This window comes from Leguminivora glycinivorella, chromosome 2 (assembly GCF_023078275.1).
Source record: "Leguminivora glycinivorella isolate SPB_JAAS2020 chromosome 2, LegGlyc_1.1, whole genome shotgun sequence".
Classification (NCBI taxonomy): domain Eukaryota; kingdom Metazoa; phylum Arthropoda; class Insecta; order Lepidoptera; family Tortricidae; genus Leguminivora; species Leguminivora glycinivorella.
Window position 1 is genome coordinate 16,488,723 of NC_062972.1, and position 17,372 is coordinate 16,506,094.

A 17,372-nucleotide genomic window follows, 5' to 3' on the forward strand; every position below is an offset into this window, starting at 1 on the left:
TGGAATCTGACATTGCTGACTGTCACTTTGACACAAAAGTCGTCATGGGTGTCGTAAAATTGGTTTTAGGGGGTGCTGATTCCAAAATTAATGACCAATATGGAATCTAACATTGCCGACTGCCACTTTGACACAAAAGTCATCATGGGTGTCGTAAAATAGGTTTTAGGGAGTGCTGATTCCAAAAATAATGACCAATGTGGAATCTAACATTGCTGACTGTCACTTTGACACAAAAGTCGTCATGGGTGTCGTCAAATAGGTTTCGGAGGTGCTGATTTGAAAATTAATGACCGATTTGGAATCTTGACATTGCTGACTGTCACTTTGACACAAAAGTCGTCATAGGTGTCGTCAAAAAGGTTTCCGGGGTGCTGATTCCAAAATTAATAACTATTTTGGAATCTCACAGTGCTAATTGTCATTTTGACACAAAAGGAATCATGGGTGTAGTCAAATAGTTTTAGGGGTACTGATTCCAAAATTAATGAAATGATTTAAAAAGTCATGACCGATTTGGAACCTGACATTGCACAGTACCCCTGGAAACCTATTTGACAACACCCATAACGACTTTTATGTCAAAGTGACAGTCAGCAATATCAGATTCCAAATTGATCATTAATATTGAGATCAGTACCCATGAAAACCTATTTTACGACACCCATGACAACTTTTGTGTCAAAGTGACAGTCAGCAATGTCAGATTCCACATTGGTCATACTGTTAGAAATGAAACACATGCGCTCGCGTTGAAGCCATTTAATGCACTGACTAGCTCTAATTGTACAGGAGCGAAAGAGACAATGCGAACTAACCTAACATCCCTCCACCATAAATCCTTAATACTACTTATAGTTAATTCTAGGTATATTCCTAAGTCGAGCGTTCCGAACGCTCTCACTGCCCGCTGGCGCCGCGGCGACAGCGCCCTCTGGCGGCCGCGTAGACGTCGACGCTTGTTGCGCTCGTGGAACGTTCGCTGTGGGCGGTTGTGCCGGCCCGATAGGGACAGCTGGTGATGGTGGCGCCGACGGAGCGTCAGACGTGGCCAACGACGACGATGCGTGTCCGTGGCCCGCGTCTGAACCGCGAAGCATTCGCGAAGTCGTTGGCTCATGTTGGCCCCCTTGGCCGGCCGCGGTCTCTTCTGCTGGATCTGAGTCGGCTTCCACCCACTCCTCTTCCTCCTCCCCTCCTAATTCCTGTTCCGAAGGAAAAGGCAACATCGCCCAATTGGAATCTCTGTCCTCTGTATATTCGTTCTGTCGATTGTTCGATGTTTCGGTGGTGTAACCTTTGTATTTATATATTTGGTTCTTATGTTTTTTTATACGTTGGTCGATTTCCGGTAAGTATATTTCGTATAAACTTCTGCCTAATTTATTTTTAACAATACCTTTTAACCACTTATTATTATTAACTGTTTTTGTAAGTACATGTTCATTTATCTCAAAATCTACATTTCGGTGTCCCTTATAATATTTAGCCTGCAAATACTGTTTACATTTCACATTATTTTGTAAATCCGTCGAGAGTGAGGATGATGCATCGTTGTTTACAATTAATAAATCGAACCGGTTACGTAACGGGCGGCCGATCATTAGTTCGGCAGGTGACTTGTCCGTTGTTGTGTGTTTGCTATTTCGGTATCGAAACAAAAATTCCTGTAATCGCTGACCAGTAATTTCCTTCATTGTTTTTCCCTCCATAAGCAACCCCTTAATGTGTTTCTTCAACAGTTTACAATATATTTCGACTTGACCGTTACTTGACGGTGAATAAGTTGGAGAAGTTATGTGATTTATGCCGTTCAATATACAAAAATCTTTGAACGCTTTAGATGTGAAAGATGTACCATTATCTGTCACTAGAGTGTGCATTATACCAAAACGAGACATAACTTCTTCAAGTTTCATTATCACCGTAGCACTTGAATAGTTGCTAGTTAATGGGAAACATTCAACCCACTTAGAAAATGCGTCTACTAATATAAAAAACATAGTATTATGTATGGGTCCAAAAAAATCTAAATGGACTCTGTACCATGCCTCCGTCGGATATTTCCATACAGTTAGCGGAGCACGCGGCGGAGTCGGTTTACTTTGAATGCAAACCCTGCAATTGCCTATTTTAGATTCAATATCGCGATCTATGTTTGGCCACCAAAATCGCGATCGAGCCTCTGACTTTGTTTTATTTATACCTAAATGACTTCTATGTAGCTCATCTAGTACCCGTGGTTGCAACAATTTAGGTATAATGATTTTGTGGCCTCGCATAATAACGTCTTTTTCCACAACGAGATCAAATCTACAATTAAAAAATGGCCGTAATTCCGTATTATTTACTTTTTTAGGCCAGCCTGAATTTATATATTTTTTTACGATACTTAAACATTTATCGTTTCGGGTCGCTGTTACCAAATCACTTATGGTAACGGGTAGGTCACCGTCCGTAACAAAATTTACATACGTTGCTCGATCTAGCGGGGGTGGCGCGTGCGATCTGGCCGCCTGCGGCGGTCGAATGCCCGATGACGTAATCTCCTTATCAGCGTGCGCCTTATTAACAGCTGATGCGCGGCTCAAAAAATCAGCACAATTATTTGCACTTGCCACATATTCTATCTCATAATTATAGCTGTTTAAGAATAAGGCGTAACGCTGTAGTCGATTCGCGGAAACTTCTGGCACCCCTTTATGTGGATGGAAAATGTACATTAAGGGTTTATGATCAGTACGGAGGATAAAAGGCACTTCCAACCCATACAAATATTGGTGGAAACGTCTTATGCCAAAAATTATAGCCGTAGCCTCCTTTTCCATCTGACTATAATTACGTTCCGCGCTAGTTAAAGATCTCGAAGCATAAGCAATCGGCCGTTCTACTCCCCCTCTATTTGACCTAGTACAGCACCTAACCCCCAAGGGGACGCGTCAATACTAAGAACCAATTTTGCATTAGGGTTAAAATGAGCTAACACCTTTTCAGACACGAGTTCTTCCTTAATTTTAGAGAATACCTTGTCATGTTCCGTGGTCCACTCCCATTTTACCCCTTTCTGCAATAACCGGTTTAGCGGTCCTAATATCGATGCGGCGTTAGGTACAAACACTCGATAATAATTTACTAGGCCGAGAAATGACCTTAGTTCGTTCACGTTTTTAGGTGCTTTTGTGGAAACCATTGCCTGTACTTTATCACGGCATTTATGAATGCCATTTTTGTCGATAACAAACCCTAGATATGTTACAGAGTCCTTAAACAGATGACATTTGTCCCTGTTTAGTACTAACCCTGCCTCTTGTAACCGACTAAAAACCTGTTCTAATCTCATGCAATGCTGTTCTTTTGTTTCCCCTGTTACCAAAACGTCATCTAATAAGCACAATACGCCTTCAATACCTTGCAATATATTTTCCATAGTTTTTTGGAATATCGCAGGGGCATTTGACAAGCCGAACACGAGGCGGGTAAATTTGAACAACCCTTTGTGGGTATTTATAGTGGTTAGTAACTGAGACTCATCGTCCAAACTAAGTTGTAAATACGCTTGACTTAAATCTAACTGAGAAAACAGTTGTCCGCCATGTAATTTAGCAAAAAGCTCCCCTGTTTTTGGCAACGGGTATTTCTCTATTTGAAGGACTTTATTCAGCGTTACGGAATAGTCCGCGCATAGCCTAATTTCGCCGGAATGCTTCAAAATAGGTACTATGGGAGTCGCATATTCAGAATGGTCAACCGGTTGTATAACGCCCGTCTCAACTAACCTGTCAATCTCTTTTTCAACTTTTTCCCTCAACGCAAACGGAACGGTACGAGGTCTGAAAAAAATTGGCTGACTGTCAGGCTTTAGTGATAACTTTACTTTAAATTTATTTAAACAGCCTAACCCTGAACTAAAAAGTTTCGGATATTTTATCGTATAAAAATCCATTTCCGAGTGGCTATTGCAGGTTTCGCAAGTGTTTACCTTAGATATTTGTAACTTGAATAGTGCAAAAAAATCTCTTCCAAGCAATGGTGAGCCCCCCGTCTTCACAACATATAAATTAATATGATTACTTTCGCCTTCGAATACTACCGTTGTTCGCATAAGTCCTACCGTATTTAGAACATTTTCCGAATAGCATATTAGGCTTGTATCAGGCGGATCTAAGGGGACATTTCGAAAATACTGGTTATACACATGCAGTGGAAGGGTTGAAACACCTGAACCACAATCGACCAAAAATTTAATATTTTGCCCACCTACCTCAACGGACAAGGTCATCTCCTCACCATGATGGCTACGTAAACGTAAGTTACAGATAGGCTCAGAATTATAAACAGATTCATTCTTACCATCATCATCGTTACTCTCGTCGATAGAATGCAGCATATTTACGCGTTTTCTACTCTTACACATACGTTTTAGGTGACCTTTATTGCCACAGCTTTTGCACTTGTAACCTTTGAACCGACACTTATCGACCGTATGATTACTGTATCCGCACACTTCACATTCCACACCACTCTTAGACGACGAACTTCTTGATACTTTAAAAACCTCGACTGACTCCGTCTGCTGATTGCTGTTGCTAGGGGCGGCCGACTGGCGCGAGGCAGCCCTAGCGCTGTGCAATGACACGGCGATTTCGAGCGCTCGTGCTAGCGTGAGGGTATCGGCATCTTCTGTGAACAACCGGTCTCGCACGGGCCCCGCCCGCATACCTAATACGAACCGATCGCGCAGCATGTCATCCAATACCGAACCAAACTTGCAATCAGATGCTAACTGACGAACTCTTGCAGCCCACTGTGTTAAATCTTCGTCCTCTTTTTGGTTGGCCCTGTGGAAATGATGTCTTTCTGCAAAAAGCGACTTTTTCGGCAGTAAATGTTTGTCCACCTCTGCCACAATTTCTTCATACGACAGCTCTTCAAGCGTCTTCGGTGAATTTAGTTCGCGCACCAGTTTATACGCGGACTCGTCGAATGCACTTAGCAACACGGCGCGTCGACGATCACCCCCCGTTTCTGTTTTAATTATCGAGTTCGCACTGAGCCAGATGCTTAATCTTTCCTTAAACACCTTCCAGTCGCTGCCGACTTCAAAAACAGGTAAATTCCCGATCGTCGAATTCATTATGTTCATCAATATCGCGTGAGCACTTTAAAATAAATCCGGACGTCGCCACTGTTAGAAATGAAACACATGCGCTCGCGTTGAAGCCATTTAATGCACTGACTAGCTCTAATTGTACAGGAGCGAAAGAGACAATGCGAACTAACCTAACAGACACCCATGACGACTTTTGTGTCAAAGTGACAGTCAGCAATGTCAGATTCCACATTGGTCATTAATTTTGGAATCAGCACCCCCTAAAACCTATTTTACGACACCCATGACGACTTTTGTGTCAAAGTGACAGTCAGCAATGTCAGATTCCAAATTGGTCATTAATTTTGGAATCAGCACACCCTAAAACCTATTTTACGACACCCATGACGACTTTTGTGTCAGAGTGACAGTCAGCAACGTCAGATTGAACATTGGTCATTAATTTTGGAATCAGCACCCCCTAAAACCTATTTTACGACACCCATGACGACTTTTGTGTCAAAGTGACAGTCAGCAATGTCAGATTCCACATTGGTCATTAATTTTGGAATCAGCACCCCTAAAACCTATTTTACGACACCCATGATGACTTTTGTGTCAAAGTGACAGTCAGCAATCTGAGGTACTACATATTTGTAATCTGAAAGTAATCAAGTCAATAATTTCAGTTATTTTGAATCGACTATGATTCCGAATTATTGGTAATAGTAATTATTGTATAGATGATTAGTGATTCCTTTACATGTAATGGTAATTTACCGTTTCACTTGATTACATTACAAGTAATCTGACACCCAGTAGTGGATTACAAAGTAAAATCAAGTAATCGTGTAATCCGGAATCGATTACGATTTCCCCATCTCTGGGTTTAGTTATATGGTTCATTGGTACTGGTGACCACCATCTGGCTCCATCATCAGACCCTGAGTACCACCTCTTGTCAAAGGTCTTGTTGAGACGAACCCAACGAGCCTAAACACGAAGTCGGTTACTTACATGGTTCACTGGTACTGGTGACCACCTTCTGGCTCCATCATCAGATCCCGAGTACCATCTTGATGTGTCTTATCATCTTGACCGTATTGTAATTTTTACATATTTATCATCATAACGTTGTAATACTTTAACATTCAAACATAACAAAATATTACAAAAGCAAATATTTACGGATCTAGGATCAAATTCGTTGGTCGCTGTTTACACACACACAATGCGAGGATAGCCCGTGTATAAACAAGGCGTCCGACCCACACAACGATAAATATTCTCGACGTTTGCGATCAAAACTCGGAGAGCGAAGTGACATACGTCTCACCTATACGAGCTCCGGCGCGGCACTGAAATCGCAGGCGTCCGTCGCCGGTCAAATAGCGACAGGAAGGCTAGTTTTCAAAAAATTGGCAAAAAATCATTATATAATATTATAACGACAAATGGATAACAGCAATTTAAGCAGATTGTACAGATTATTTATATACTAAAATAACTTCGATAACATGTAGATTTTCGGAGAAATGATCACTTGTTTCAATGTATTTTCAAGACAAAATTGAGTTCGTTTTACTTTCAATTTCTCAATTTCAAAGGATTAAATGATAAATATTGTTTAATGGGCCTTAAGTACAAGATATTTGGAACTTAAATTTACCTCATTTATGAGATTGAGCTTATCAAATTGTAGATAATAAGAGCTCCGAATTCTGTGCTTCACGCGGTTTTTCCTAAACGAGCAACAGGAAAACAATCATTACTAATTGAAAAAGCTTTTTTTTCCATATGTTTTTTAATTAACCGACAGTTAATAAGATGTTCTAACTGAAACAAGTACTTTCACTGTCTTTTAGTATGAGTAAAGTGTACAATTTTGTCGATAAATATTGTGCATTTTACAATATATCGCCTTTTTTTGTCATAGCGCTCTTAATATACGGCCAGAAAAGCCAACTGGGACAATTGAATGATTATAATCCCATTACGAATTGAACGGAATAAACGTAAACAAACTGCTGTCACTGTCAAAGTAACACGTGCAGCTTAAGTCAGGGGTTCTCAAAGTAAGGGCCGACAGAAAACAAATAATTTTTAACTAGTTTTTAACGATCACTCTATTATACACTTAAAACCGTGAATCGTTCGAACACGATGACAAGTCAAAATAAAAATCGGTCCAAAATTGACAAAGTTCTCTCATATTATCAGATACTTACAAAACCCACTAGTTAAATGTATAATAACCACCTTATGCACCATCGTATTTGAAGACGGTTTTAATTAGCCATTAAAATTCGCTAACCACCTAGTTTTGGAAAGTTGCTGAAAAATAATGTTTAGCAGTCCGCTACTTGGTCGCCCAGGTACATTTCCACAGTGATACCAGTGCAATAAACACACTATCCGACAAAAACGTCTTTTTAATTTCAATAAGTATAACCAAAACGTTTTGTGTTGAAATTTATTTTCGTTTTTTTGGAAACGGTGCAAATTTTTTATAGCACCGGCCACACCTTTGTTTACAATAATTCCAGCTAATTCAAAATAGGAATATAGTAGCGGATATATTATTGAACAAAAAAGAGGAATTCGAGCGTTAAAAAGTCGGTGCCATGTTCGGACTCGGTCGGATGTTGCCGCATCAATTATTTTCAAACTAACATCACTTCATAACAAGTCAGACATTCAACTAAAAAGACCAGGACGAATGTTTGAAAACTCGCTCCCAAGCTTAATGTGTGTTCATGTTGAGGCCCCATTTGTCGTTCCCCGTTCGGTGCATCGTAGGCATTAATAATTCGTAGGGCGCCACGTGCATTATCAAAAGGCTGCGCTAGTTTCGTATGTTGACGTTATTTTAGGTCGAGTTGAAATGTTTGTTTTAAACCAGTGATTGGCTGAATGTTATTTTCATTAACGATTAATTCAGATATCACTTTTGCTACTTGAAAAAATAATGTACCTAAATATTAAGTACTGGTCAACGACAGGAGAGCTAGTACGATTTAGCCCTGTAAGTTAGACTTCTGCCACTCTCACTGAGCGTAGCGGGAGCGAGATGGAAGTGCGTGCTCGGGATATATTTATTATAGGTATTTTTTATTTTCTGTACGTTCAAATAATCAATACGTTACGTGGAACATGATGTTGCCGATATTTGGAAGCAATTCTCATATTTTTAGCTTTTGTGTTCACCTACCAATTTTTAAAATGTATTTACGTATCACGTTCGTGATTTTAATTATGTGACGTAAAATCAAATACAGTAGGTATTGGAAACGATACAGTTCCACGATAAAAGGCTTCAAGATTGTAAATAATTTTCTACAGCCGTATTGCGATCTAAAAAACGCCTATCCTATCTTTTTAAAACTCCGCTTTCTAAACCTACGGCACCTAAAAATTTGCCTCTGGAAACTAACCGTAGCCATTATTCGACGTTTGATGGACGGATTCTATACTTTTTCCCCTTTATAACTGACCTCGAAAAATTGAAAAGGTTATTATTTCAATCATACCTACCTATTTTTTAAATTCTTGTCATTTACCTTAGAACTTTGTTATTTGCGAATCGATTTTCAAAATTGTATTTTTGGTCAAAAGTATTTAATTATGCTTTCAAGACGTCCAGAACTTTGGCCTAAAAGATGACAGGACGAAGTCCCAAGTTGGTCTTGTATAGTTCTCCTGACGATAAGTTCTGAAAAAGGTATGTAAAAGGAAAGGAAGAGTTCCTTTAACATACTCGTATACATACATAGGTATGTTTATGGAAATCTTTGGTGTCGAAAGATCCGGCATGTAGTACCTAGGTAGTTCCGACATTAGACAGTGTACCTTTTTTTTTAATATTTTAAAAATGAGTTTATGTCGTACGCCTTAGTCTATCAAATGACACCTCCGTAGACGCGAAAGGTTTATTGATCGCAAGATTTGCACAGATTCAATGAAATGTTTATAGTCCCCGGTTCTAACAAAAGATCGTTTGAGCGGTTCTGTTTTGGGTAGGTTATTCCCATCGCGTAAAGACCGCTGGAGAACACTGACAAATTGGCTAGTGTGGAGTTTCATTTTATTATTGTAATCAGACTCCAAGGTTATAGTTACACTGGTCACTTAAAAAATGTTCTGTAAGCAGTTGTAATACAGAGCCTGATAACGTTAATTAACAGAACGAGTGGCAAACAAAGCGCGAATTTTGTCTGATGACTTTCGTTGTTAGCTGTTCGTTTCACAATTACTGATGTATCTCGACGTTTGCAATTGGTTCGCGAAATTATCTAAACCACAAACGACACTCCGCAATTAATAAAGCCAGCACCAATTTATAAAACAATTTGTCTAGCGGTATAACTGCAATCCACGATATGAATACCGCGAATCATGTGTATATTTTAAAAAGTTATTTCCGCCAAATAAACTTATCATAAAGGATAAGGTTTCGAATTGTATTGAAGGCGTTTAATTGATTAAAATATCTTTGGGCTGTAGTAGAGCAACTTAGCCAAAATATCACCCACTCAAATACCTACTTGTAGTAAAACACAGCAAAAAATGAACTAGAGAAAACGAAAAGTCAGCCATTCGACTTACTAATGAATACACACTTTTATTTTTTTGTTAACTTAATGTTTTATCAATTTCAATAGTTATTTAGTGTACAGGGTTCACGGAACGCACATAGCACATGTGTTCATTAGACACATATCTGGGCAACCGAGCTTCGCTCGGTTCTGTTTCGTATCCTTGACATGTGTCGCCATCTAGTTCAAAAATAAATAGTACCTACATCGAGCGAAAGAATTCTCAGCCTTAACAACACAACTACTGCACACGAGATGGCGCGCATTTCGCCACAAAACCTCAAATAGTGTATTTTCTATTCGTTTTAGCCTTGACCTGTGTCGCCATCTAGTGTTTGCAATAAATAGTACTTACATCGACCGAAAGAATTCTGTCTTAACAGTACAACTACTGCACACGAGATGGCGCGCGAAGAAAAACGCATCAAAACTCAAAAATTCGCGTTTTCCGGGACCTAAGTATAAGTTAGACCGATTTTTCACCCCCAAAAACCCCCACATAACAAATTTCTGCGAAATCGTTAGAGCGGTTTCCGAGATCGTCAGTGTAAATAAATATATATATAAATAAATAAATAAATAAATATACAAGAATTGCTCGTTTAAAAGTATAAGATATGTTAATGTATAGCACTCTAGTTAATTATATAAAACTTACATGGATAATATTTCGATTTTATGGAATTACCCCGCGTGACCCGTGTCAGGATTGTCCCTATTATGCATTTTAACAACTGTTCATGTCAATTTATGTTGATAACTAGACACACTGATTGAATGTGGTTAGACTGTCGAGCCGAGCAGAGGATGACGAACTAAAACAAGAATATTTCGTGATTAACGCCGAATGGGTTAAATTATGGGGAAATCCCACTGTAGTGAATTATGTAAGCTCCAAACTAAATCGGTACTTACCGATAAAACCTCTAATGCAGTTGCTCCGCAACTACATAAGCAGTTAATCTGCACTCAGCTAATACGCCACATGGTGCATCCCGATCCTTGTAACTTACTAAACCTGTATTTAATCAGGATGCACTTTACCTTACTAGTACTGTGCCTAGCTGCATTGCTAAATGTAATAAATTAAAAAAAAAACATGTGTTATCACTACTAATACTACTACTTATTGGGCTAAATACCGAGATGTTAAAAACTACTGATTTGATTATCTAATAACGGCATCGACATGTATATTATTTTCTAATGGGGGAAAAGTGACTATTAGGTATTAGAAATTCAATATAGTTATAGGTAAATATACGGTTTTTAATCGAGACACTGATTGGCATGTTCAGGAATTTTAAGTTAATTTTTATATAGATTCTTACACTTTAAAAATAAAAAAGCACGGTATGTACTTCAAAGTTACTCAGAGTAATAGCACAAATTGAATGCATGCGGAAATATTCCCGAAGACTGCACCTCTGTGTACTTTCTGCTGACTTCTCTAAGTCAGCAGAAAGTGCTCTTGATCTAAGAAACCTAATACCTACTAATGCTGCTTGCAGATGCAAGGTTGTCGACTCCAAAGCTCGGATTTAGTAAGTGTGAAGCATATACGGGAACTAACTCCACAAAAGTAAATAACTTAAGGCGATCTATTTTACAAAAGTTTTTAAATGAAATGCCCTTGTTGCACTGTGTCAATATTTGAAGTCTTTTTTTTTTCGTGAAGTGCTTCTTTATTATTAAAAAAGCTATTGTTTAAAACACAAACACACGCTTTAAACGTAAGTATTACAAGTTCTTTTTTAACAGCGTCATTAACATACTCTCACATTTTTAATCGTCAATCCGTTTAATTAAAATGCCGGGTTGACGGTATAAAAGCCTTGTAGACAGTTGAAATAACCTTCTAAATTATTCATTTTTTGTTCAAGATCGGGGAACTGGGTCAAGGTGAGGCAAATTATTTCTCGGGGCACTCCCTTATACAAATAACGCTACCTTTTCCTTCGCTCAGAATCTGGAGAGGACAATTTAAATACTACGAATACGTTTGGTGGCACAGCGACGATTGAAACAGTCAAGTTTTGTTGATTCCATTTACTACGACAACTCGTAGCCAGCGCCAATTCTGTAAAATGTTTCAGAAAATGTAACATTTTGTGAATTTTGTCACGTTGTTATGTTATGCTACAGGGCGGGGACGTAGCTACTTGGTTTGGTACGACTACTTAGTTTGAATTTACTGATGTATTTTTTTGAGATTAAACTCCTAACTTGTGAAATTCAGGTAGGACTATTTTAGTGCGTTATATCATAATCCTTAAATTCTACACCTACTTCAAAAATTCACTGGCCGTGACAATGGCCGGATATGTATGTGTGAGTTTGAACTCTTTCCATTTACCTACAATCTCGACCTGTAAATTAATTCATATTGAAGCAAATGTGAGGTGATTAAACTTGTGTACATTTTCCATGCAGGTGTAGGTATACAAAACCTTGGAATCAGAAATCATCTGGTGTTGCTGCGCTTGGTCTATTTCCTGTTCTCGATTGGCACTTAGCTCGACAATTAACTTTGCCGAGGACAGCAGGGATGTTGTTTCGTAGTTTACTGAGTTCATCGTCTCAGTTTATGAACGATTGTGGGTTTCAATCACTTGTTATGGGTTCCTCTTTTACTAATGAAACTTGTCCAGCCTATTTCTATTTAGGAATTTTCACGTCAAACACCATATTAGGTATGGCATACAAGTATTACAAAAAAAAACGTAAAGTAAAGAAAAAAAACGAATAATAATTGTTTGAATCTCGGTAGAAAATAACAAGTTTTTTTATCCACCGATGTCCGTCAGTTACCATACCCGGATTACCCTCCGTCGTTGTCGAATCGTTCTTCATTAAATATACGAGAACTCGTAAAAAACAGATCCACAAAGGCAACGACATTGAGTGGCGTTTCAAAAATCTTAACATTTAATGCATGTACAATGTTCGCTGGCTTTAAAAGTTTCATCATTTTAAGTGTTCATGTAAAATGAAGTTTTTAATGGAGTAGGAAACGGAGGAGGACGGATATTATAGAGTTTTAAGATTTTATATTATTCGGAAGGTCGCAGTTTAGCTCGACGCTGCTGCAAGGAATATTCACAGCGAAATCCTTGAAGCATTTTTCTTTTGGTAGGTAATTTAAATAGTACGTTTTCGGTTAAAGTTTTAGAGGCAAATATACATAAATAGTCATAATTTTTGACTATCTCTAATCGTACCAAATTTCATAAATCTCTTAATCTATTACGGCCTTAGTCTCAAAACCTGGTGGTGTAAAAATGCGATCATAGTCGAATTTTGCCTCTAACGCCAACGCCTTATTGACAATGTAAACTAGATTCCTAAATAGAGAAGATGCACTGTAGGTATTTAAGAATTCGCGCTGTCAATTAACATTCTCTAGGGCAGTAAAACCTTAAACAATGCGAAGTAATACACAATAAATGTGCTTTAGTCTAGTCACAACTCTCTAATCATTTTCTCCCTGTTCGTTGCAACCGAGCTTGTTTCCATTTCTGATTGCATTTTGGTTGCAATAAGGGTCTACTGCAATTTATCGGTACGATGGTTTTCTTTCTACTTATTATAATTAAATTTTTAGGAATATTTTGACCAACTGCATGCCTTTATTATTACTTATATTTATTTATTAACCGCCTCCTAAGGATATATGTATAGTTTAGCTAGTCACTCGGCCTACGAAACTATGATAAGTGACCTTTCAGGTCACGGGATCAAATCCCATCAGTGAGGACATTAGCGTTTACGTTAATAACTATATGTCTATGACTTATGGATGTGTTACCTATATTATGTGACACTGTAAGTAGTGTAACTCTAAGTAGTTTTGTCAACGTACATGTTTTAAAGACTGTATCGTTAAGTATGAAGACAACTTTGAGTAGCCGTATTTATTTGCTATTAGATTTTTTTCTTATAACAAGACATGGGCTTAATAAGGCACATAATAAGGTACACATTTTGTCCTAGAAGCTCGACGTAAAGCATATGGTTTAGACAGTATTGACTTAATCCTCCGGAGTACCAATTACGATTCCGGACAAATGCTACTAGAAAATTCACAAAGTGCGTAAAAGACGATACGATTGCGAAAAAAAATTGTACGGTGCGAACCTCAACGACACATGATCCACAAAGCAAAATATCTGGACATAGTCTAGCCACTGTTATTTAAAAAAAATAAAGTTCAGGATCTGTGTATGGCGGCCATTTAGAGAATGTGGCATGGTGCTTACTCTAACTCCGACTTTGATGTCGAATTTGACTATCATACACTGTTTATATTGATCTGGTTTAGGCACTGTTCAAACACCATAAATGTCAATTAGACTTTGGCCTATGGCTAATTTTTTTATCTGTTTCTCTCATCCTGCTCGCATCAAAAATTTACGGCAATCCGGAACGTTGCCCAAAATTGCGTTTTATTAATTTATATAAATTCACCGCATTTATTCTACAAGTACCCAATTGGAAAACCATGAAGAGGACTCTTAAAGAATATATTTTGGCAGCATATTAACCTTTGTTTGTTGAAATCGTACAAAGAGTCATTGAAATATTCTCAAATTAAGCAAGATAGGGGTTGTCCGAAATTTATTTGCTAGACCTTAATGAAAGTACCATAAAGTCCCTAAAATAAAAAAAATATCAGACCTTCTTATATCAAATAGTGCTTACCAATACCTTCAGATCATACTCTCGGAACATAATAATACAAAATTATGCACATGTCAACATTTAGACGAGGTTTGTTTTGTCCTTATACTTAAGAGGGCTTTCGTGTTAAAAATAGTGAAATCGCAACCGAGCACTCGATCATACCGTGTGTGGTATCAAATTAAAGGGCTTTGCGAGTAGTTTATAAATATATATCACATTATAGGACTTTCTCTACTTGGTCTAACAAAATATGAGAAAATGTCCAAAAGTGGTAATAATTGTACCGGTGAAGGCTCGTTTTCAAAAAATTGGCAAAAATCAATAATAGCAATGTATAATCACTAAGGCATAACAGCAATTTAAGTAAACGTTTCAGATTAATTTAGTACAAAACTTACTTCGATGTGATGTAGATTTTCAAAGAAATTGTCACTTAATTTTAGGTAATTTCTGAAATAAATTGAATTCGCCTTAGGCTAGTTTACTCTTTTTCAAAAACTTAAAATAAAAATCTAGTCTGAAATGATTGTGGTACAGGATATACGAATTATAAATTTACCCGTTTTATATTCAAAATTGTCTAAATTTTACAAATAAGATCGACTGATTCAGCTCTATACGTGCGTTTTTCTAAACGTGCATTAGAGAAAAATTCATAATTAATTTAGTGAGTTAGTTTTCAAAAATCCAGTCTTATAAAAATCAAGATAATAAGATGCTCTAACTGGAACTTGAATTAAATAAATCTATTGGATCGTTATCCAATAGATTTATTCTTTCCGTTGAAAGTGTAGTATTTCACCGACTAAAACTATCAATTTTACATTATTTTGACGTTTTTTTTGAAAGCAGCCTTAACGATACAGTCCTTATGTACATTTAGGTTAATGTGTACCGAAATACCGTCTTATATTATACTAGCTTTTGCCCGCGGCTTCGCTCGCGTTGAATTTGAAAATTGCGGAATGCACCATACAAACTTTCACCCCCATATTAGAGGTAGGAATGTGGGAGTTTAAAAAGAGACAAAACGTAGCCTATGTCACTCTTCATCCCTTCAACTATCTCCACTTAAAAAAATCACGTCGATTCGTCGCTCCGTTTTGTCGTGAAAGACGGACAAACAAACAGACAGACACACTTTCCCATTTATAATATTAGTATGGATTTAATATACCGGCGCTGTAATAATATCGAGAGCCAAGTGACGTTTTCCTCTAATACGACACCGCTTGGCTGAATCAATTCGTAAAAGAGCCGAGCAGTCGTCGAGTCCGAGATTAGTGCGCCGAACGTGACGCCAATAGAATTCCTAAACCGCTGGATATTGGTAACTGTGATTATCCTTATAATGCGAGGAAGCTTATTATTAGGGTGTACACTAAGACATAATAAAGAGAGCATCTTTTCATGTTATGGAAGACTCATTATTGATACTTTGTAGCAGTGATTTCCTTTGAAAGGTCCAGGCGTAGCAGTTTTTAATAGAACTATTATGTGCCTAATTTGTACTATCTATCGTCTACAGTGTTGTGGAATTAATAAACTTAACCAGAGTTTATATAAAAATACAACATTATTCATTATGCTCTGTGTTACAAGTTTTTCAGTTTATACATACTTTATTTAAGTTCGCGGGATCAGTAAGCCTGTGGGCCGAATGCGGAGATTTGCTCAACTTAAAACACAGGTCGCGTATGTGGAAACTGTTATTGTTTAATTGTATTTGGTTTCATTAAGTGTTTTAGCATTATTAATTACTCTTCTTCAACCTAGCATTTTCCCGGCCTAGCACCAGGGTCCGCTTTCCTACTCAATCTTCTCCACTTTGCCTTTGTGAAATTGTTCTCTTGCATGTCCGCTGTCACGACATCCAGCCAGCGCTTCTTAGGCCTACCGCGTCCGCGTGACCATTATTAATAAACCACAAAAAATAGCCTAGGCAGGTTCTTGGTTTATCAATAATACTATATTACTGATAAGAATATGACAAATGTCACACTTTTATATCTGTCGAACATGTTGTTTACTCTGGTAACAATGCAACATTACTAAATATGTACTCGTAATTAAAATGGAAATTAAAGTTAAAAGATTACAAAGTAACTTTATTGGTTTATAGAAGGCAAATTATAAGGCGATCGGTTCTATTCTACATAACATTCGTAGCTTTTCTGTAGCAAATCAGATAGAAACAACAAAAACATATCAAAATATACTTACATAACATAACTATCTGAGATTGAAAGTCCGTTATACGTATTCAGCGAAGGGATCGAAACTTTCAGACTGAAGCTTATTGCAGTTGCAAACGCCAATTGTGATCGACGTCGCAGTAAGTTTTATCTCAGTTCCGTTTGTAGCGCTTGTCCTACCATAATGGCGTAGACAATATCCGAAGTTTAGCATAAGCAAGCTTTTCTTGAATAGCAAATCGTACACGTCCTTCTCGTACAATGATTTACAAAATAGTTAAAGGGAAACCGGTGTACAAATGTATGCATGAAAAAATATTGTGCGTGCTGCGGACAAGAATATAATCAAGGCAAGGCAAACCCGCGCAGTTGAAATATGTCGATACAATTCCTCATTCTGACTAGAAACAAGTATTGGTTATTGCTTTTGATATATGTAGCTGTACGGAGAAATATAACTTCTCCGCAAAACAGTGCTATAAAAGTATCACCCCATAACTTATGCCATAGTTAAACAACAAAGCGCTACGTTGCAGTCGTAACTTCGTCATGTTTTAACAATCTTTTAAGAGTTTGACCTCCCCGCTTCCCCGACGCGTTTACTTGCATAGACCGAACAGAGTGCTGAGGTCATTTGGCGCGCTGATGACATAATTTATATGCAAAGTTGTCTCAAAACAGGGAAAGGCGATGATACATTAATTTACTACAGCATAATTTATAGTAACAGCGCTTTCATTTGTGTTGTTCATATCATCACGGGACGTTGTAATAGTTATATTACAACGCCGTGCTTGAAACATCTTAGGT

The 17,372-nt window shown here is 37.8% G+C and overlaps 2 protein-coding genes across 2 annotated transcripts in view; one reads left to right on the top strand and one right to left on the bottom strand.

Moving 5' to 3' along the window:
* Positions 1 to 17,372, top strand: part of LOC125240834 (peripheral plasma membrane protein CASK) — a 252,926-nt gene that overhangs the window by 110,895 nt on the left and 124,659 nt on the right.
* On the bottom strand, positions 747 to 5,282 carry LOC125240842. Its single transcript, XM_048148983.1, has 2 exons — positions 4,351 to 5,282; positions 747 to 1,499 (listed from the first exon to the last, which is right to left on the bottom strand). The coding sequence occupies exons 1-2, from the start codon at positions 5,141 to 5,143 to the stop codon at positions 1,486 to 1,488; spliced, it is 807 nt and encodes a 268-aa protein (XP_048004940.1). The 5' UTR covers positions 5,144 to 5,282; the 3' UTR covers positions 747 to 1,485.